A 23,464-nucleotide genomic window follows, 5' to 3' on the forward strand; every position below is an offset into this window, starting at 1 on the left:
TCACCTCTGTGTGGCATAGATACTGTCCCTTCTGCTTACAGGTTCTTCACTTCAAGAATACACTCTTGGAATCCATCGACTTGTGCGCAGTCTCCTCCAGCAGCATCTTTCCTGAAGACCTTCATTGTGGTCTATAACGGTTTCCAACGTCACTTCGCACCTATGCACTTGCTTCCCTGGTGTAGGTATCCTAGGTTCTGGGGTATTCCACGGGTGGGGTGACTCCCCCCTTGTTCTTGAAAACTGCAACCGTGACGTTCATGTTGACTTCTATTGGGCATGCTGCTTTGGTTCCACCCTGCTCATAGCCTCTGAGGGGTTCCTGGGTACTTACCTTAGGTGGACCCTTGTGTCCCCAGCTCCTGGGAGTCTAATGGTCCAATTCCCAACTCCGGTCGTTTGCATTACACTTTTTCAGTATATTGTTTGATCTCCTCCTGGAAACCACTGTATTTTGTACTTACTTACCTATTTGCAATTGAAGAATTGTATATTAGTGTTGAAATCTCTGGGTAGGAGATATACCAATGTATTAGTGAGTGTTGTGTAATAAATAGACATTTTATATATATATATATATATATATATATATATATATATATATATATATATTACCTACTGGCGGTCGCCAGTAGGTAGTTATAGTTAGGACCCTGTTTCCATAGGAAAACCGCAACATTCTATTTGGAATAACTTTGGCGCCGGTCGACAAATCCTCGCGAAATTTTCAAAACTAATGGGGCGCTACGCTCCGCTCCTACCCTGAAAGTCTCGGGGGGATTCGTCAAGCAGGGGCTGAGAAAAAAGGGGGGTCCCAAAACGCGTTTTTCCCATGCATTTTTCCGTAGGACCTTTAGACACAGCTACAGCCCGAACGGCTGAACCGAGTTACTTGAAATTTGGCAGAGAGGTAGTCTACAGGTCAAGGAAGTGCCTTTTGTAGGTGTAAATCTGTTCAGTAGTTCCTGAGAAAATAGCATTTAAATCAATATATATATCTGTGGCAGCTTACGGTGCGCTTACCGTGCGCTTACGGTAAGCTTACCGTACGCGTACGATGCTGTGCGCGAGCGCGATTCTGATTGGCTGTTACAGCTTAGTAAACATTCGAATCGGTCGAAACCAGGAAGCGGCGGCCGCCATTTTCTCTCTCGCACTCTGAGGGGGGGAGGAAAAACAAAGGTTGAAAACATGTAAAGGGGCATGTTAGACAGCTCCTAACCACCTAGCCTTGATTAAGGTGTCCTAATAGTACCCCCAAGGCAAAAAATTCAATTTTAATCTTTTTCGAATAAACGCCGATTACGCTTACCGTACGCGTACGGTAAAAATTAAATATAAAAAAAAAACTATCCACACTTTCCCACCCCCGTGTGCAAAATGTGGCCGCAGGGCACCTTTTGTGCATGGCATATACTTAAACAAAGGAACAATTAATAGATTAACTTTCACAACGAAGCGCATAATATGTCCTCCGTGTGCGGACGGTGTGCGAAGTGCATCGTGCGTACATGGCCCATCCAGCGTAACGTGGGCACGCACGGCACTAACTGGGTAAAGTGGGCGCGCGGTGCGCGAAGCGCACCGCGTGCTAACTGTGCGCGCACGGTGCGCGAAGCGCACCGTGCGCGCACAGAACGAACTGCGTTAAGTGGGCGCGCACGCCACGAACGGCGTAAAGTAACTTAGCATTTTAAAAAACGTACAAATTCACTGAAAAAACCATAGGTTTCACACACGTTATAGTTAGGAATTAGCATTTAAAAAACCTTGCAAATTCACTGAAAAAACCATAGGTTTTACACATGTTATAGTTAGCTGGACATTTTACTGATAAAAAACCATTGAAATTCCCCCGTTATAGTTAGTGCAGGCAACTATAACTCACGCGACCGCAATCCTCTGCTGATGCTAATACTGTATTTAGACACTTATTTGCCCATGTCTTCTTCCATTAAATTTTAGCTATACATATATTACAAATATTTTTTTTTCATAAAGACACATATGTCATCAGCAGAGGATTGCGGTCGCGTGAGTTATAGTTGCCTGCACTAACTATAACGGGGGAATTTCAATGGTTTTTTATCAGTAAAATGTCCAGCTAACTGAATATATATATATATATATATATATATATATATATATATATATATATATATATATATATATATATATATATACTGTGTTCTTTTTTTATTTAACCTTCACTACATGGTTTGAACTGGTAAAACAAGCTGCTTAACACTTTCACAATGAGCCTGAATGCTGCTCTCCACAGCTACCGCTTTCAAAGGTTATCAAAGACTACTAACATCACCATATGGTTTGCCTTAATTAGAGCAAGGTGCTTCACTTAAACAAGTGTGCACTATAACTAAGCAAAGCCTCATACACTCTACTACAAGGCTGCCTATCGCAGACTGCTGATACTTAACAAATGTCATGTTATGTTATGTTATGTTACGACTATTTATTATGCGCACAGATACTCCAGCCAAGGAGCGTCCTGGCGCAGAGACAAGGTAGCACGTAACACAACCACAGGCTAAAAACAGAAACTAAGAACCAGCTAAAACAAGAAGGTTTTTATGGCCCTCCGAAAAGTCAAAAGGTCCTCCAGCAAGCGGATTTCAACAGGCAAGGAGTTCCATGCTGACGCAGCCATTACCCTAAACGAGCGGCCTCCCATGCGGCTAAGCCTGAATCTGGGAACCACCGCAAGGGCCAGACCCTGAGAGCGAAGGCTACGGGCAGGGACATACAAAGACAGACAACTCGACAGGATTTCCGGGCCTGTACCTCTCAAGATTTTAAAAGCAAGGCACAAAACCTTGAAGAGGATGCGCTTCCTGACCGGAAGCCAGTGTAGGGAGCGAAGGACACCTGTCACTGAGCAGAATCTGGGCAAGCCAATAATCGCCCTCGCCGCAGCATTCTGAACCCGTTGTAAGCGTGTTAGTTCAGCCTGGTTAGCCCCAGCCAGGAGAGAGCTGGCGTAATCCAGGCGGGAGATGATAGTAGCCTGGATCACCAGCTGCCTGGTCGGGGCGTCAAAGAACTTGAGAACAGGTCTCAAGCCCCTCAGGAGACCGAAACAACAGGCCGCGGTTCTTTTAGTATGGCCTACAAAGGAGAGGCCCGCATCCAGCCATACCCCCAGATTTTTCACTTCCGCTACCGGGATCGGAGTAGGTCCCAACTCTGAGGGCCACCAGTGGTCACCCCACAGCTCCACTCCCTTCCCGACGACCATCACCTCTGTTTTAGTGGCATTTAGCTGAAGGCAATTGCCTGTCAGCCAGCTAGCCACCGCCTTCAGTCCGGACTGAAACCTGGGGGCCTCAATCTCCGCATCCCCACTGAGAGTAACCGCCAGCTGAGTGTCGTCAGCATATGAGACCAAAGTAAGGCCCCACTGCCTAGCGACATCAGCCAGCGGTCTCACGTAAAGATTGAACAACGTGGGACTCAGCGAGGACCCTTGCGGAACCCCCATGGCCAGTGGTTGGTAGTTGGACTTGAAGGGAGGGATGGCAACACAGAAGGAGCGGTCATCTAAAAAGGAGCGGAACCATTGCAACACCTGACCGCCAATGCCAGTCTCCTCGAGCCGACGCAGGAGGATGCTGTGGTCTACCGTATCAAAGGCGGCGCTAAGATCTAGCAAAATAAGCGCCGCCGTTTGACCAGCATCCAACCTTGCCCGGAGATGTTCCACCATCACAAGTAGCGCAGTTTCCGTACTGTGCCCAGCACGGAAACCGTTTTGTGTGGGGTCGAGGGCATTGGTCCGGGTCAGATGTTCAGACAGGGCCAGGTTGACGTGGGCCTCTGTGATCTTGGCTGGCCAGGGTAACAACGAGATGGGGCGATAACTTTCAGGCTTGGAAGGGTCCAGGGTAGGCTTCTTAATGATCGGGGACACCACAGCTTGTTTCCACTTAGATGGAACAGTTCCCGTTTCCAAGGAGAGGTTGACAAGGGAGCATACGACTGTACGCCCCATAAAAGCTTGGTCTCGGAAGAGAGCAGGCCTTACTGGATCGGATGGGGACCCAGATTTGACTTGCAGCGCAAGTTTGTCAAAACCATCCAAGGTGAGGGGGGGGAAAACAAGCAGTGTAGTCTGATGGTGGATCCCATTTATACTTTCCTCAGTGAACCCTATGCTAGGGAATGTCCTGTATATAGCTTGGACCTTCCCCAAGAAGTAAGATGCAAGGGATTCACAGTGGGAAAGGGAGCTCACGGTCGTAGAGGTAGTCCGCTTCGCTGTGAGATCTTTTACGGCCTTAAAGATAGCTTTTGACGGATTCGGACTGTTCCGGAATTCGGTGGCATAAAAAGCCGCACGGGCTCGGCAGATAGCTCGATGGTAGAGCTTAACGGACTTGGCGTATGCAGCTTTCAGATCAGCCCCATAGGTTTTCCTCCAAGCCCTCTCTGCTCGTCTACAGGCACCCTTTAGGGCCCGGAGAGTGCCATCGTACCAGGGACTCGACTCTCTAGGATTGATTTTGGTTGAAACGATGGGTATCAGAGAGTCCAAGGCCCTAGTTATCCATGAACAGAAGAGGTCATACCCCCTTTCCACATCCGTCAAAGGGCCCAGCGGCTCCTCTAATAGAAGACGATGAAAGTCCTCTAGCCGAAGCTTTTTCCAAGCCCTCTTCTGAACCCGTCTAGCCGTAGAGATGGAAGGAGTGGCCGAGACCGGGCAGAGGATGGACACCAAGAAGTGGTCTGTCCATTCCACCGGAGAGACAGAGGTAATTTGAATCCCCAACAGATTGGTAAACAGGGGATCCAAAATATGCCCCCCCAGATGGGTAGGCTGGGAAACCATCTGGGGAAGTTGAAAGGCCTCCAGGTCAGAAGAGATGGAACGCACTGTCAGGCCAGAGAGGGTGTCGAAATGTAGGTTTAGGTCACCCATGATAGAAAAGTTGGCACATTCGGCAACCAAAGGGCCAACAGTGTCAGGGAGAGCATTTCTAAACGCCACATCACTGCCGGGTGGGCGATAGAGGACCATCCCGGACAGGGTAAACTCAGGGCTGACAGAGACCTTGAACATGGCACTTTCACACCCGGAGATGTTTAGGGCACCCCAGACGCAAGGGTAGATAGATTTTACCACTAACGCGATACCCCCGCCCCTGGACAACCTATTCAGGGTGTACATAGAATAGCCGGGTGGGCAGGCTAGATTGGTAATAGCGGTGTCTGCGTCCTGTAGCCATGTTTCCGTCATGGCAAATACGTCTGGAGCTTCCTCCTCAATGAGGTCATAGATATGCTGATAGTGTTTCAGCGCAGACCTGACGTTTAAATTCAAGATCTTCAAAAGAGTAGGAGTGTCTGTAGTACGGCGAGTCTCCGAGGTAATAAACCTTGGGTGAGGATGCGGAGAGTCGAGAGCCCACCCATTACAAGGGCAATGATATGGGCCACGCAATGGATGTACCGGTGGAAGGGTGCAACAGCGGCTTACCTGACCGATGGCAAACAGGCAATCCCGCGAGTACGTCAGCATGATGGACCCAGGATGGTATGATAGTCCTTACACAGAGTACCGCGACGTCCAGCGCGTCCTCAGCGCGGACGGGCGCAGACGGGCAGGACTCTGGCACGACTCCGGCCACGCGAGGACACGCCCGCTGCGCAATCCCGCTGCGCTAGGGGAGGAGCTTTAAGTAGGTGTTCCCAGGCTGCTCCTGCGCACTGAAGCGCTGGAGGATAGAGACACCTCTATCCACACACCCCACTCCAAAATGGCGGCCAAAACGGACAGGTCACCCACCCCAGAGCCAAATCCGCCAAAACGGCAGTGCGGGGCCAATTATAGTGCAAGTGAAGGGCGCTGTCTAAAAACAGGTACACAAACAAATTCAACACAAAAGTTATTAAAAATCCACGAAGGTGAGAACAAATGCGCGCAGAGCGCTCACGCAGCTACCTTGTCAGGGGCGGTTTCAGGAGGGACTCGCCTTAAGTAGGTGTTCCCAGGCTGCTCCTGCGCACTGAAGCGCTGGAGGATAGAGACACCTCTATCCACACACCCCACTCCAAAATGGCGGCCAAAACGGACAGGTCACCCACCCCAGAGCCAAATCCGCCAAAACGGCAGTGCGGGGCCAATTATAGTGCAAGTGAAGGGCGCTGTCTAAAAACAGGTACACAAACAAATTCAACACAAAAGTTATTAAAAATCCACGAAGGTGAGAACAAATGCGCGCAGAGCGCTCACGCAGCTACCTTGTCAGGGGCGGTTTCAGGAGGGACTCGCCTTAAGTAGGTGTTCCCAGGCTGCTCCTGCGCACTGAAGCGCTGGAGGATAGAGACACCTCTATCCACACACCCCACTCCAAAATGGCGGCCAAAACGGACAGGTCACCCACCCCAGAGCCAAATCCGCCAAAACGGCAGTGCGGGGCCAATTATAGTGCAAGTGAAGGGCGCTGTCTAAAAACAGGTACACAAACAAATTCAACACAAAAGTTATTAAAAATCCACGAAGGTGAGAACAAATGCGCGCAGAGCGCTCACGCAGCTACCTTGTCATTGTTGACTCTGGAGAACAATCCTTGAATACAACAAAAATATTGAAGGTTGCTACTTCTATTACCAAATGTAAGCTTTACAAACAGCAGTGTTGAGTTCCAACCTCTGGAAATTTCAAAGCCAGAAGTTCATCGCTACGCATGGCACTGCACTCTCCCTTCTCAAGCTTTTTTGTTTTTTTACAGACAAGCTCTTTTGGGTAGCCTTTTTGGTTATAATGGATTGTGACGCAAACAGTGCCCACTTTGAACAATTACCTGAACAATTGTGCACCAGTGTAGAAGTTACCTACGTATAAACTATGACCTTTGTTAAATAGTCCTCTACCAAGTTCCTACACAATCTTATCACTAACCGTGAAAGTGGACAGGCAGTAGGGGTGTCAATATTGGAATCCTTCCCGTTGAGCACCCTGAAATTATAGAAATATTATAGAAATATTCAGTACTTCTCTCAGACAGAATATACATCTTAATTCCATAATGTGCCCTCTTGCTGGGAATGTACTGCTTAAAATGCAAATGGCCCTTGAACAAGACCAAACACTCATCCACAGCAATTTTTCACCCTGGAACATAGATTTCTGAAAATTGATCTACAAAGTAATCAAGGAGAGGCCGAATCTTAAAAAGACAGTCACAATCAGGGGGATCTCGTTGTAACGCTGAAGCATTCTCAACAAAATGCACTACCCGAAGAAGCAGCAAAGCCTATCACAACTCATTAATATTTATATCTATATTTGGAAGAGCATAAAACCAATCACACAACGGTATCACGACTCATAGTTGCAGGAAATATAGCTGTTGCCATCAAGGAACTAGTCGACCAATATGAAGACAGTGGTGGCTCCTCATCAAGTCCATCATAAAAGTGAAACCTAGGAACTTCTTAAACTCATCCAGATTTGTGGAAGTCTACCGGGAGGCTCTAGAATGGGGCTAAAGTCTGGCACTGTGGTCAATCAAAGAGTGTTAAGCATACAAACTTGTCTGGTCGACAATCTAATCCAAAAATACATCTTCCATAAACAACTGAAAGAGATTCATAGGCAAAAGGTTTTCAGTATTCACTCTACATCCTGCAACATCACTAAAGGCAAGCGACACTGGCTGCACCATATTTGGGAAAACCCAGAGTCCAGCACTTCCAATGGGAAGCCTTTCAGCTCCAGTCTGCAATCCAGATGCCTCTTGGTGCACCATTGGCACATCAGTGTCCTCTTCTAAAAGTGGCTACATCAGATGATTCCTTTTGTTGTGTTTCGATTTAGATACTCGTACATAGGTTTCCCTGAATCATGTCCTTATATAGGCACAATTTGCTAAACCCTTATTTAGGCATTGAATCCCAGTCCTTGTTTAGGCTTTAGCCATGCAATCCAAATACAGGCATGGTCACCTACATCTGTCCATCCCACCGTCACAACGAGTTCTTAGAAACCAGACCCTTAAGCCGTCAGGACTTTCCCTAGCTAGGATTATTGATTTCTCCATGAATTACTATTCCTTAGGGGTTCATCCATGACGTCTTTCTCTGCCCAACTTTACGTCAATGCTAGCATTCCTAAACACCGTCCAGGTATAATTATACCTTCTCTTACCATGTGAAACCACGGCACAGCTCTGTACGATTTGACTGCACGGTTCGCCACAGCAAGTTCGGAAGAGACCATATCCCGGCCTGATGCACTGACCAGACGCTGTCATCCCTGCTCGCAGAGAATCCAGCTTCCAGTGTTCTGACTCCCTTCGCGGGGTGTTAGAGTTTGAGACCCGAAAAGAGATTCCCACCTCTCACATTCTAAAGGTATGGAGCTGACTAGAACCTAGAGGGACTCTTGACATACAAAAACTTAGATTATACCACACTATACAGCACCTACTTTTACCTCGCACTGCACTTAGGTTAGGTACACTGGGGTAGAACTATTTAAAAGCATCAGACAAGTATTCACTTCTTAGCCTGTGTTATTTATGTATGACTATATATGAATATATGTCGTAGCTAAAAGACAATGCTATTGCAGTATTATTTCTTCTTACTGCTTACGCTGTGCGTATTATATCTTGCTTACTGTCTAATGATTGTAACAGCTCATATCTCTTACACGAGAAACACGACTGTTCAATAAATCCTTTAATTGAAACGCCCGTCTATCTATTTCTGTGTAACTCTGGAGAAACTAAGCATAAACGATTGACTGAGTGAAACTGTTATCTATTGTTTCCACGATTCTGAGACGCGTTCCGATTCTAAGGGAAACAAAGTTGTCATGTTTATGCGGTTGTCAGTTACTAATCCCTTCTTGTTTATTCGAGAAGTTTCTAGTGACTCTGAGTTAGCTGGCACACAAAGTAATTAAGTTTAATATACTCGATAGGAGCATACTGACCTTAGTCCTGTGGAAAAACTATAGTGTATATTATTCCAATGCGCAGAGCCTATAAGGGAAATAGGAACTACACTACACTTTCAGACAGAAAATTCACTGCCAGAATCTTTTACTTCTGCCTCAGATGCAGAGTCATTCTCACAATCTTGGTCAGAGGAAGACTCAAAAAGCATGTGAACAACCTGCAGAGCAGTAATCCTGCAGCTAGCCTTATCCTTAATACAAAAAGTAACTTGACAAATAAGTCAACAATACCCAACACTGTGTAAGATAAGTAATCAGCAGTGTGGCTTCATCAAATTGAAAGTAAAACTACTGGTAATCTGAAAGGAAAAGTAAATCAATGCAAACCACACACAGAACTAGAGTTAAAAAAAACTATACCACTCACTTGCCAGAAAAAGCTATACTCACTAGCACCTACTCTGCACAGACACAGCTAGCACCAGCGACCCACTAAAAAAGGAAAAACAGAAAATTATACACAAGGCTGCACAATACACATTGTGCACAAATATAAGGAGATTTTCACACTATAAAACAGGAGCTAAATATGTTGCTATTACATAATTTAGAAACAACCCATTCATGCAGGGCAATGATACTCATTTGGCGAAAACAGTACAAAAACTTGTTCTTACCAAACAGATGCAACTGCACAAACTTCAGATCAACCAGTGATGAAAGCAAGCAGGAGACTCAAAGCAAAACAAATGCTTTGCACTAGAGTAACAAGGAGAAATAAAACCTTAAGATCACAAATGCAAATGATGACAAAAAGTACAACCGTTAACATTATAAAACACTATGAAGTCTGCCCATCGCCATCCAAATACCAACAACACACACTGCTAGCCAAGTGCTAGTCCACACACAGCCTGCCAAATTCCAGAACACGCAGACCATCAGCCAAACTACAGTTCACACATCAACTTTCGTGGTGTCTAGTGGCTTCTGCGGGCAAAACATTCACTCCCAAAAGGGGAGCGACCCTTCCCTCAGGGGCCACTCCCCAAAACATTACGTGCTACGTATATAAAATCCCTAGTGGTGTAGTGGCTTTCTGCCTCCCTTGGGGGCAGATAGGCCTAAAAATATGGCTGCTCTGTCCCTGGGCGGATGGGGTTTGCAGAAAACATCCCCTGTGTCTGTATTCTTCTAATAACTTCCCTGGTGGGGGGATCAAAAGGGGTGGCCCCCTGGTTGGGTGCTAAGACGTTATTGTTACACCCATAGCACCCAAGGAGTTAAGGGGACTTGCCCAAAAAAAAATGTCTGCATAGGGGTACTTGGGGACAATCCTGGCAAAGCCCAAAGGGGAGCTCAGCTCATGGGTACTCCTAGGCCAAGGGAACACAGGCAGGAGTTGTGTACTCGGGCTGTGGGGCTCGGGTGCTAAGGTGCTGGCTGGCTACTTAACACTGGAGGCTCTCGCGGTTCTTGGGATACCTGCAGAGGAGGAAAAAGAAACACAGCAGGGCCACTCTTGGTGTGGCACTCGTCTCTCTCGAAGTCCCTTGACATACGGGTAAGTTTGTGACAGTGGTGTCTGGACTGGACTAAAACAAGCCTTGGTGAGCGCAAGTGCCCCAGTAGGTGGGGTATTGGTGCAGGGGGGTCCTGGATGGTCTAGCATCTCGAAACTCACCAGAGGGATGGGGCTGACCTACTTGAGCCCCAGGAACCTGCTCTTTTGGTGGGCCCGATGAGATGGCCAACAGTGCGGTTTACCAGACAGATGTTTTCGGTGCCAATAGATGCAGGGGTATGGCTTCTCCACCCCATGGAAGATGCTGCTTGGTTGTTGAAGTTGCTGGACGGTCCTCCCCAGCTTTGGTAGAAGTTCAGCTCTTGGAGGAGTCAGGTCGGTGCAATTAATGCGGTTCCAGCAGCAAGGCAGGGTTTGGTGCCAAGTAGTGGTAATGTCCTTAGTTCTCCAAGTGACTGCTCTTCTTTGCCCTTCCTTAGGTGCCCAATAGACAAATCTGAGATCCTGGTATCAGGTGGACCCCTAAATACTGACTTTATGGGTGTTAACGGGAGTACATGGTGTTAACCAATAGGCTACTTACCTCTGGCATGACTACACCCCCTAAATTACCTCTTCCTGTGGAGAGTGGGCATAAACCTGAACCGAATTCCCTATTTTCACCAAATCCAAGATACTGAAACCCTTCTTTCGTTATTCACTTTAGGAAGCTCACCTTAAAGGTGTGACTAGCCTGTCAGTGAACACGCCTCCTGACTACCTAGTTTTCCCACCTGCTCTGGTGCCAAATGGGCCCCAGGGCAGGGGAAGACATTCCCATGTCTGGGGGGGAAGTTGGGGTCACTTATCAAAGGCAGTAGAGGCTTTGAAGCCTCTGGACTTGATATGCTAAATTTGCTAGCCATCCTTTTGGAGGAGGTGGGATCACCTTTCTTCGGACAGCTATTGTTTCTGACCTCAGATACACGGGTCCTCACCTGCAAGGCATTAAACTAGTCTGTGTTGGCAGGCTGTAAGATACCAGTCAGCCAGCACACTAAGGGACTAGTTGGATACACCTCTAATGTGCCGTCTGGGTCCATATCATAAGAAATCTAGTACTGGCATCAGTTGAGATTTTTTTACAGCAAGGTGTTTGATACCAAACACCATTATTTTCAGTGAAACCATTATGTAGCTGGGTAACTCGTACAGACCAGTACATATGCTTAAAAGGACTTCCTGATCTCTTGCAATGTTGTGGCAATGGAACCAGACATCACAGGCATATCTGTTCATGCAGTTATGTCCTCACATATAATATAATACACCCTGTCTTAGGGCTCTAAAGCCTGAAAGGGTGACATTTATAGTATATGAAATGGGCAGGGGCATGGAACACAGTGAGTGTGCCATGTTGTATTTTCAAAATGGTTTTCACCATTTCATGCAACTTGCAATGGCAGTCTGCATGCTGTTTCTTTGTGGGTCCCTTGACGTGGCTTAATACTTAGTGCAGCATTTATGGGGCCCCCTTTAGTACCCACGCCCTAGGTACCAGGGGTACTATTTACCAGGGACTAACAGAGGATGCTGAAATCTTTGCCAGTTTGGTTACAATCAAGCGATTCGTTTTGAGGGGAAAAACCACTGGCACAGGAGCCTGGTTAGCACACTTAAGTGCACTGTCTGTCAAAAACCAGCATCAAGCAGTTCAAATGGGGCCAACAATGGGGGGAATATCTGCAAAGAGAAGTCCAGCCTCCTACACTGCCCACAGACATTACCTTTGGTCACATGCAGTTTCAGTTCACAGGGCTCTCCTTTGGCATTAACTGCCCCCCTCGGGTGTTCACCAAAGTGATGGTGGTGGTTGCAGCTCATCTGCAGAGCTCAGGGGTGGCAGTCTTCCCCCTACCTTGACGACTGGCTGATAAAGTGGGGATCATCCCAGGCAGTCGTCTCCCACCTCCAGACTATGGCTGAACTCCTGCACTTGCTGGGGTTCACTACCAACATGTCAAAGTCACACCTGACCCCAATTAAATGCTGCCTTTCATCAAAACTGTTCTGGACATAGTGCAATTTCGGGCTTATCCTCGCGAACATGGAGGCCGGGATATTCAGACTGTGATTCTGATTTTCAACCTCTGTCCTGGGTTTCGATGAGAGTGACTGAGTCCGCTGGGCCTCATGGCCTTCTGCTACCTGCTTGTGACACACGCCCGCTGGCATATGCTGGCTCTACAGTGGGAACAGAAGTTCCAGTGGGCACAGCATCAGGGGAATCTCTCCAACATGGTCCAGATCTCGAAGGGCACTGCATAAGATCTGCAGTGGTGGATAACAAACAGTGATTGGGACAGCGGCAGACCCCCCTGCCTTTCCCAACCAGATCTGACATTAGTGACGGAGGCATCACTCCTGGGCTGGGGCAGCCATCTGGAAGAGGTTGATATCTGGGACCCAGGTTTAGGGTAGAATCTGACTCCATATCAACCTATTGTAGCTCCTAGCCATCTGAATGACATTGAGCTATTCTTTACCCTCCATCAAAGGAAGGCCAGTGCAGATGTTCACGGCTATCACTGTCATGTGGTATTATGACAAAGAGGGTGAGATGGGGTTTTGGACCCTTTGTCAAGAGGCCCTTTGTCCTTTGACATGGCTGGAATATCAGGGCAGTTCCCTGGTCGTTCAACACTGGACAGGCTCTCTAAACACCAGGGCGGACAAACTCAGCTGAAGATTCTCAACGGATCACTAATGCCGTCTCCACCCAGAGGTGGTGCAAGGTAACTTTCAGCAGTGGGGTGAGCCTTTGCTATATCTGTTTGCCACTAGCAAGAATGGGCAATGTGGGCACTTACGTGTGCACGAGTTTCCTAGGTGGCTGTCGTTAGGAGATGTTTTTTGTCTCGAGTGGCACTCCAGCATCCTGTATGCCTTTCCACCAATACCTCTCCTGCCTAGAGTTCTCTAGAAGATCAGGAACAACTGGGTTCAAGTCATCTTTGTGGCTCTAGACTGGACTTGGAGAGGTTAGTATCGCAAACTTTTGAGATTGGTCATCGGTCCTCCTATCAGGCTGCCTCTTCTGGAGGATCCTCTGTCGTAGCAGCAGGGAGGGTTCTCCACCAGAACCTGTCACTACTTTGCCTTCACTTTACATTCATGCGTGGGGATTGAGCAACGATTGTTGACAACTTTTGACCTTTCGGCCGAAGTCTGTAATGTCATCTTGGCAGCCAGGTGTCTCTCCGCCAAGACAGTATAAGACTGTCGCTCAGGGCAAGTTTGTGGGATGCTGTGCAGAACAGGTTGACCAATCCCCCACTACCCTTTTCTGCATCGCTTTCTGTGGTCCTTCTGTTTATCTCTCTTGCCTAGCAGGACACTCCTTTTAGCACCTTAGAAAGCTATTTTTCTGAGATCCCAGCATTTTTGTGATTGCCTGATCATCCATCCCTGTTCAAGTCCACTATTGTACTAGGGTTTCTGAAAGGTCTCCAGACTTTCATGATGTGTGCACCTTTTGAGCTGCTTCACAACTGTCCTATCAGGCTTCTAACTGTCAAGAAAGCCTTTCTTGTGCCAATACCATCTTCCCAGAGGGTCAGTGAGCTCTAGCCATTGTCATCTAGGCCCCTGTACCTCAACATCTTCCAAGACAAACTGGTTCTATACACTGGAGTTTCCTTCCACCTATGGTGTCCATCACCCTGCCTACCTTTTATGCTCCACCTCAACCCTCTAAAGAAGAGGAGAAACTCCAGCAGCTGGACCCAAGATGAGCGTCGTTGTTCTACCTTGACTGCACAAAAGAGATCCGGCTGGATGAACGACTCTTCGTGGGGTATGTCAGAGCCCAGAAAGGGAAAGCATCAGAGAAACTGACCATCTCTTGATAGATCGTACTCAGTATCAAAGTCCGCTACGCACTGGCCAGAAGTGCAACCCCTTGATGGTTTGCATGCTCATTCCACCAGAGCCAAGGCTGCAACCACTGCTCTAGCACATGAAGTTCTGGTCCTGGACATATGCTAGGCAGCAATTTAGGATCTCTGCACAGGTTTAACAAGCACTGCTGCCAGGACAGTCAGGTCTATAGGGATGGACACTTTTCCAATTCTGTCCTGAAGACTTTTTAGTGTGAAATTGTTTTGCTGACCCACCTCCGGAAAAATATTGCTTGCGTTCCCATTCTAAGGTAAGGAATCTGCGGCTAGAAGTAGCTAACAGATGAACATGTTACATACCATGAATAATGCCTTATCTGGTGGAATCTAGCTGCAGATTCCTTACTGTCCCAACCATCCTCCCCACAAATGTATTTCTAGGGACAGGGCTGTTTGCCTTTCAGGGCCCTTGTTTTCCACACCAGAGGTCAATGTCCTTCGTTGCTGTGTGCTTCTGTTATGAAAAATCGAGAAAATTAATCTGACAGTGCGATGGGGGGCCACCTATAATAGGCACGTCAGTTTCGCAGTGGAAAACACCAACACTGCCACGCAAATTCAAATGATGCCACCTATTTGTGCGCAAGGGTACTGCTCATTAAAAACGTCTGTATCCATTTTGACATCTGGGTATAATTCAAAGGTAAGAAATGTTCAGCTAGATAGAGTATATACCAGAAAAGGCGTTACCAAAGATAAGTAACTTGTTCAACTGACGGCTAAAGGTTGGCTAGCCGCAGTTGGTCCTGGACCACCTTCAGATGACATGGAGTTCAAGACTTTTACTCTACCACAACAAGTCTGAGAGATTCAGACTATGATCCTGATGTTTCTGACTAGTTCCTGAATGTAGGTTGTGCGGCTCTGAAACTTCTTGGCCTTATAGTCCTGTCCAGCCACCTAGTCAGCCATGCCAGGGTGGCCCATGCAAGCCCACCAGTGGAACTTACACACTGGTACATTAAATAACCAGTGAGCCCAGCATCGAGGCAGTTTTTCTGACACTTCCCAGGTCTCAGAGAATACAGCTCAAATCTGTAGTGGTGGATGACCGCTCTTTTCTGCAGAAGACCACTCTGCCTTCCCCACTCAAAACAGACAGTGATGACATATTGCAACTTGATTGGGGTTCAATTAGGGGAAGTGGTGATCAGCGACCTCTGGTTTGCAGTGAAGGGCCAGCTCCAAATTAGCTGTAAGCCATTCATCAGGACCTGAATGCTTTGCTCCTGTCCATCCGATGGAGGCTGGTATAAGACAAGACCATTGCCATGTGGCACTGAGACAAGCAGGGAGGTATGGAAACCTGGGTCCTGAGGCTTTGCCACTCTGGAGGTGGCTGGAGCACCCATACATATTTCTAGTTGCCAACCACCTGGTCCATGAACCCAGAGCGGATGAACTGAGCACACGCCTCCTGGCAGATCACGAGTGGTCTCTGCATTTCAGTGTGAAACAGGGCACCTTTGACCAGTGGGGAATGCCCTGGCTAGATCTTTTCACCACCATGGAGAACATGCAATGCCAACAATTCTGCTTATGGAAGCTCCCACAAGAGCACTTGTTAGGAGACATATTCCAGCTGCAATCAAGCAAAGGATGCGTGTATTCCTACCTCTCCTGCCCTAAGTTCTGTAGATGATCAAGACTGAGAGGGCCCAACTTAACCTAGTAGCCCAGAATTAGGCTAAGACGTTGTGGCACCCAGAACTCCTGAGCATGAGCATCTCTCCTCTGATCAGACTACCACTTTGGGAGGTAGGCATCTTCAATGGCGAAAATGAATAGTGCATTTCTCCATCACCAGGTTATATAAAACATATTTTATAATGGTCTTGCTTATAGTTACATGATCCTCCCCCCTCCCCCCCGCACCACTGGGTCACCTATGGGAGACCTTGGATGTTGAATATGAAAACATTGTTTAGATCCGCACTCCACAGTACTCCCAGCACCAAAGTCAATTTTGGGAGGCTCTTTACTACAAAGGGGAAAGTAAAAAGTGACATTTCTCTATCCCCAGAGCATATAAAGCATCTTTTATAAGGGTCCTCCTTATAAATACATGACCCACTGTTAGAAATGGGATTTCTGGTTGGCTAAGGTTGCGCCAAAGCCAGACCGAAACAAACACTCTAGTCAGGGCAAGGGAGTTACACGCTGAAGATAACCCCTGCTTACCCCCTTGGTAGCTTGGCACGAGCAGTCAGGCTTATCCCAGAGGCAATATGTAAAGCGTTAGCGCAACACACACAAGCAACACACTAGGCACACCACAAAAGGAACTCCACACAAGGTTATATATAATAATAGCCTTTGTATTATAAACACATTAGAATAGTAATCACACCCTATACACTGTGCCAACTGGCACCAGGCAATATTTGCAGGGGATTAAATACACATGACAGGGCCAATTTGGCCACAGTCAAACCCATAGCAAGCACAAAAAGTAAATGTAGAACACAACCAGTAATTACTGGCAAAACACTGTACTCCACATTATATCCTGCAACATAAATCATAGTATGCAATCAGCATCACATCAGGCGTAAAATACATTATGCGCCAACCTCATAAGCCTAAACACATTGGACCATAACCTCCTAATCATAAATCACATTAGAGGCACAAATCACAGTAGAGAATAACCTCACAAGCATAAACCACACTTTGCAAATAACCTCATAATATGAACCACAGTAGAGGCATAAATCAGGGTGCATAATCACATTTCCTGAGCACCACATAAATCACATTAGGGCCTGGCGCCCTATCAACCTAACACAGCCCCCTGGCCATCTCAGAGGGCTCGAATGCCCTATGTCCATAATGTCAGGGCATGGGCTGCCAATGCAGGAGAAACCAAAAGTGCGCAACTGCACTGGGGCAGATCAGTGTATCCCACTCCTGTCTCATCAAAAATGCCCCCAAAGAAATGATAGCCTAAACGTTGCAGCAGCCGCTGATTGCCATGCAGCTGTGATGAAGAAATTAGGCATTGGCACAGAATGTGCCCTGAGAGCCCGACTGGGACTCTATAAACAAATATGCTGCCAAACACGGCAGCTGCCTGCGCTGGTGCGGCGCGGCTGTGAAGAAAGTAAAGGGACCCGGGCACGACTGTGCTCTCGGGGGTCCCCTCTGGGGCTCTTTAACACAAATTGCCCCCATCTGTGCAGCTGCCCCCTAACAGGTGGGGCAGCTCTAAACATAACCAAGATAGAAGGAGCACCCCCTCCCCCTCCGGGGGCCCTCCAAAAACCAAATGCCCCATCGTTGGAGCGGCCTACTCTGGCGGATCCGCTCATGGAATAGGCACTAACAACGTGCCAGGCCAAGCCCTCACTCATCGGGCTCTCTGTGAGGCTCGACGCTCCTCTGGTACCGCTGGGAAGGGCACCGGCAGTGTGACCTGACCGGGGCTTCTCCGGGGGGGTCGCGCTTCATTCTTCTCGTCTCCTCGGCCCAGCTGCATCACTTCTCCTTTGCTGCTGACACTGCGGGGCTCTCCCTCACGATTTTCAGGCTCCTGAAGCTCCGCTCAACGTCAGGCAGCTGCGCCTGACTTCCGGTTCGCCATACGATCGCGGCGGCCGGCGGCTCCTTTCCCTTTGGCGGCACAATGCGGGGTGGGCTCCCACGTCCATTCAGGCAACAAAGCAGGGTGGGCACCCGCATATTTTAAATATCCCATAAGCGGGGTGGGCACCCGCGAAAATAAAGGTAAACATGGGGTGGGCACCCGCTCCCTAAGTAGTATCAATGCGGGGTAGGCACCCGCCAAAGGCACCATAATGTGGGGTGGGCTCCCGCTTGGTACAGCATCACGGGGGAATTCCTACGATGGGGATTCCCTTTAAAAAGGCGGCAGCTCAGTGCTGCGCAGCCCACGCTCTCCTCCTTCTGGGGAAAATAATTAAATAAAGTACAGCGCTCACGAGGCGCTAGAAGTCCCAAAAAGTCTCCCAAAGTCCTGGAAAGTCAAGGGAAAAGCACTCCCAGGGTGCAAGGGCCCTCCAGAGTCCATGGGGCATAGCTGGGCCTAGGGAGGCCAGCACACAGGGCCCTCCAGCAGGGAGGTAAGCCCCCATGGCAGTTCCTCCAGGGCCCCAGCAGCGGCAAGCCCCAGCAAGTCAGGATCAACACTAGCACACCAAACATGGGGTCACAGCCCCTACATTTTAGCACACAATCCATTGTCTGCAGTACAGGGTTTGGGGGAACCAGCAAAAACTGGTTCAGGGGGGAATTAGAGCGCTCTGTTTACCAGGCTCCTCTTCCCATTTGTCAGGTGGGGGCTTGGTGATCAGACACACCACAGGGGACGGAGCCAGCATTGTACAGGCTAGGCACAGACCTGTTCAGGGGATTACTCCTCCCACTACTCCCAATGCAGATGTCTCATTCAGCCTAGTGCTGACTCACCCTGCCCCTCCTGGAGGCACACACACCTCCCAGCCCCTGTCACTCAAAAGCCAGATATGCAATTCACATCAGGCAGACAGACACATAGCACACATAACTGCCAACTTCTAAAAGTGGCATTTTTTACAATAGTTATAATAAATCTGCGCACACCATTGCACAGCATTTACTATGACCATTCCAAATATACTAAACTTGACCACGCTGCTCCTCCCATATCAGGAATTACCACAAACACTTATCATGGAATCCTCAATACATTCCTATTGGAGGTGCAGCCCCACAGTAGTGAGAAACCAAAATGGCTGTTTGTCACTACCAGGACATTTCACACACTTAAGGTACATGTCCTATCTTTCACCTACAATGCACCCTGCCCATAGGGCTAGCTAAGGCCTACCTTAGGGTTGACTGACATGCAGGAAAAGGGGGGTCACAGACATGGCACACACTTTAGGTGCCACGTCACAGCGGCAGTGCCACTGCGCGCACAGGCCCTGCAATGGCAGAGGCCTCAGATAGGTTTGAAAGGCTACTTTGGTGGGTGGCGCAATCTCTGCAAGCCCACCAGTAGCATTTAATTTACCAGCCCTGGGTATATGAGATACCACTTTACAAGGGACTGACCGGTAAATTAAATATGCCAAACAGGTGTAGACCAATCTTATCAAATGTACCACAGAGAGCGCACACACTTGACACTGGACAGCAGTGCTTAAGTGCCCAGAGGCCTAAAACCACCAACACCATGTCAGAGAAAGGGCCAGGACAAAGGCACAAGGTTTAGGGATGACCCTGCACAAAGGGCCAAGTCCAACATCCACCATCTCTAGGACACCTAGGGAAGACCCAGGGGGTACCTAATATGCAATAATATTGTAGATTATCACTTTTTAAGTGCCCCTACTGCCAAAGTCGAGTTTTCAGTGAATTTACTTTTGGAAGCAATGGTGCATCACAAGGCTGCTTTTAAAATTACTTCAGGGGCTCAGCAGGGCACCCATGCAAGTGCAGGAAGGGCTGCTGGCCTCTTAAACTGCCATTCTCTAATATATACTAAGAACTTATAGGTAGTTTTAATCCCCCTGCCCCATTATCTACTAAGGACTGAAAGGGTAAGTCATGCCAATTATAAGTGTACCATAATATATAGTGTACTATAATGCATGTGTGTGTGTTTTCAGTTGTGTTCTCAACATAGCACTGGCACCCTAGCTTAGACAGAGCCCAGGAACAGCCAGAGTTGGTTACCACCAGTCAGCAAAGAAAATGGGGTGCACAGGGCTCACAGGATAACTTTGCAACAATTTCACAAGCATAGAGCAAACACTGTGCAGGCGAACCTTAACAAGCACAATGCAAGAGCTGTGCAGGCGAAACCTAAAAAGCAACTTTACTGATCATAGTGCAGTTGACGCCGTGCTCAGAAGTGGTTCTGTTTACAACATATTTGAAGAAAAACATTGTGCAGTTCCCAGTGGTTGTATTCAATACTCCCCAAAATAAAATCAGAAATTAGGTTGCAGGAATTTGTATGGCATTCCTTTAGAATTTATGACAAGAGTCGACCAAAAGGGAGGGTTTGTCAACGTTTCAACACTGTGTGTATTTAAGGGTTTCCCCACGGACTAAGAGATTTTACTACCATCCACCTAAGTAGTGTACACACTTGTAAATAAGGACTGAATCATTGAAAACCCAGAATCTCTTACAGCGCAATATAGAACAACCATAAATATATTGTGTTACAGGCAATCTTCTCCAGTTCAATAGGTAACCGTCTTTCTGGGGCCTCACTCCCTTTGTGCATGGAGCAGTTACGAGGAGCGAGAAGCTATATGTTTCACCTCTTGAGGATTAAATGAGCACATTATTAAAGAAATTATCGGAGAAAGATGTCCTATTCATATTGTGTGATTATAATACATATATAATAGTGATAAAGAAATAGTGAATAACATTGCTAGTGGCTGCCAGCCATTGTTAAAAGTATAGCAGATAATGAAAACATAGATGTTTATGTTTTCCAGATTGCTGGCTTATTGCATTATGGAAAATTCGTTTTTCCCCTCATGTCAGTGCGAAAGGCATACGTGACAAGACAATGCACGTTTTATCACACAATGCATCAGCAGTCTTGAAAGTATGGAAAGCTATGTTTCATTGCTATACCTTTAACATGGCTGGTCGGGCACTGGCGTCGCCCCTCGCATTGTTCACTCAACTTTCTCAAACAAGACTGATTGGCTTTACCACCGCTTGTTTCAAGAAGGCAACAAGCTATGGCGGACTGCATGAGGGACATGTGTATCGATTACTAGTGTACAAAGTGCAAGTCCCGCCACAAAGTGGCAGGGTGTCCACAGCCATGAATGGGGAAAAAACATGGACCTGACAATATCAGAGTTAACATAAAAGTAACTTAACCCTTCTCCTGTATCATAACTGAGAACACAGTTGATTTTTGCTATAAAAGCTTGCTGTTTTTTATTCAGTTTTATTGTCCTCGTATGTCATTAATGTGTTTAATATTATCAGTTGTCTTCAATTTTCTGCAGGGCAAGTGTTCTGAATGTCCTCTAATGGTGAAAATGTTCTGCAATAACGAAAGTGGTCAGCTTGTTGAGGTTTCTGATTTACTGGTAAAAAAAGGTTTGGCTTTAAGAGAGAGAAGGTATGAAATTACATCTTCTTCAGTATGTGTGTTTTCTTAGGCACTCGATGTCTTTTTTACAGTGGTAATAACGTTGATGTAATATCTCTGTCCATATTAAAATCGGGTATTCTTTGTTCTTCAACTTGGTAGTCTGTTCACGTTTACCAGTTGAGGTCATGTTAATGAGATACCACAATACCATTCCTGAGCCTTCACTTAAATTGATTCATTATTGCAATCATAGTTTTGGATCTGTTCATATGATAACTTGTAAAAAGAAAGGAGAGATTTGAAGAGTGGTCTCCGGGGACATGGTGTCATCTGGTAAACCCCTGTGCTATATGTGCGGATTTGTTTTGTATTTTTTATTTGAGTAAACTATGTTTCTGTGGTTACTTTTTTTTCCCCGAGTACGTTGTTTTTCAATTAAATTAAAAAGAGTACTTATTACCTGAAATTTGCCAATGTTCTGAAACATCTTAGTGATGAATTCATCTTCACTTCACAAATCCAGATGCCTTGACATTTTCTTTGTATGTCTATTAAAGACTGAGTCCATTTCCATTCAAATATCGTCAACACTTTGTGTTAAAAAATATACAGCTTATATATTGTGTAGTGCTTTGTTTACTAATAACTCATTTTAGCTTCTTGGATGCTTTCTTTTTCATCCTCTCCCTTCTTAACTGAAGAGCTATGACTTCACATCCCAAAAGCAGCTTGCTGCCTAATAATTCTTGACTTTTCTTACTCAACCTGGTGGTATGGATCTTTTTCTCTGAGGAGAAGCCTGTAAATAATAGCTAACCCACTATCCCCCTGAACATCTATCCAGACATTACTCCCAAAAAGTGAACGCTGAGCAGATGCCCCTATCAAAAGGGATGTTCAGAGCTATCAGGAGAAAGAATGAATCAGGGTAGTGAAAATTACCTCCCTATTATTTTCATTGTCCAGTCCCTTTTTTCATCTTTCTTAGAATTTATGGTATGCAAAATAATTATATAAAAAGAAAAGCCAACTCAATAATCATTTTCCGCTTCCAGGCTGATTTTCTCAAAGAAGCATTCCACATGGTCTGAGCTCATTGTGTAGGCCCCTCATATATTCAATGCTTCCACCTGTTACCAGAAATCATAGGGAGCCTCTGCCTTCTGGCCAGCTCCACTTTCCTTAGATATAGTATTATTGACCTGATGAGGCCTATTTGGGACTCCATCTTGCATTGTTTACAATGTAAGTGTAACACGAGAAGCAGATAAAGGAAAGGAGGATCCAACAATTTTCATTTGCAAAGTGGTGGCAGGTAACAAAAGTGATGGAGGAGCTAGAAGCCAGTCTCTCAGGGCGAGGGAAGAGTAAACATAGGATGGTTAATGACTTGGATCTCAATGTTCACGGATGGAGCCGTATCTTTCTGTTACCCTTGGATTCTCCTCTGGATTATTGAGGTTCACTATTACTAATATATGTTTCTCAAATTCTTTTTAGTAGTTTCTAGCAGTCTTAGTTTGCTAATTGGTCTGTTTGTTTTGCGGCGAGGTGGCTTTTTCTGGATCTCTTCTTATAGTCAAATAGTTGCCATTGGGTTTTTCTGCATTGGAAGTCTTCGAGTCGCTTAACATAGACTTGGGGTTTTCACCTGTTATTCTGAAAGTATAAAAAGTGTAAAAGAACCTGTGCTACTGCTTTCTTTATCGTTTTTCTCTGCTGTTGGCTTCATTGCCCTTTAGATCTCTTCTCTGCTTCCACTTCACTGTTTTCCTCTCTTGGCCGACAATTATTAGTCGGGCTAGGTTCTTTGACTTCTGTGACCTCCCATAAAGACTTAAACCTCCATTGCTGTGGTTACCTTGGACCAGACAGTCCACAGTCTTCAGCTTTTTGACTGTTTTTTGGGTCCTGACCTACTTTCTGTCCCACTTGACCACACCTAGTTGCCTGCAAATTTATGAAATATTCAAGTTTTGCTGCTAACTGAGAAACTGTAG

The 23,464-nt window shown here is 46.7% G+C and overlaps 1 protein-coding gene across 1 annotated transcript in view; it reads left to right on the forward strand.

Annotated features, from left to right (window-relative positions):
- The window catches only part of RNF17 (ring finger protein 17), a 2,644,767-nt gene that overhangs the window by 2,048,310 nt on the left and 572,993 nt on the right, over positions 1-23,464 (forward strand). The window contains exon 28 of the mRNA XM_085621540.1: positions 21,376-21,491. Within this exon, the coding sequence (XP_085477666.1) occupies positions 21,376-21,491 (116 nt within the window). The remainder of the gene's footprint in view (positions 1-21,375; positions 21,492-23,464) is intronic.

This window comes from Triturus cristatus, chromosome 8 (genome assembly GCF_964204655.1).
Source record: "Triturus cristatus chromosome 8, aTriCri1.1, whole genome shotgun sequence".
Lineage (NCBI taxonomy): Eukaryota > Metazoa > Chordata > Amphibia > Caudata > Salamandridae > Triturus > Triturus cristatus.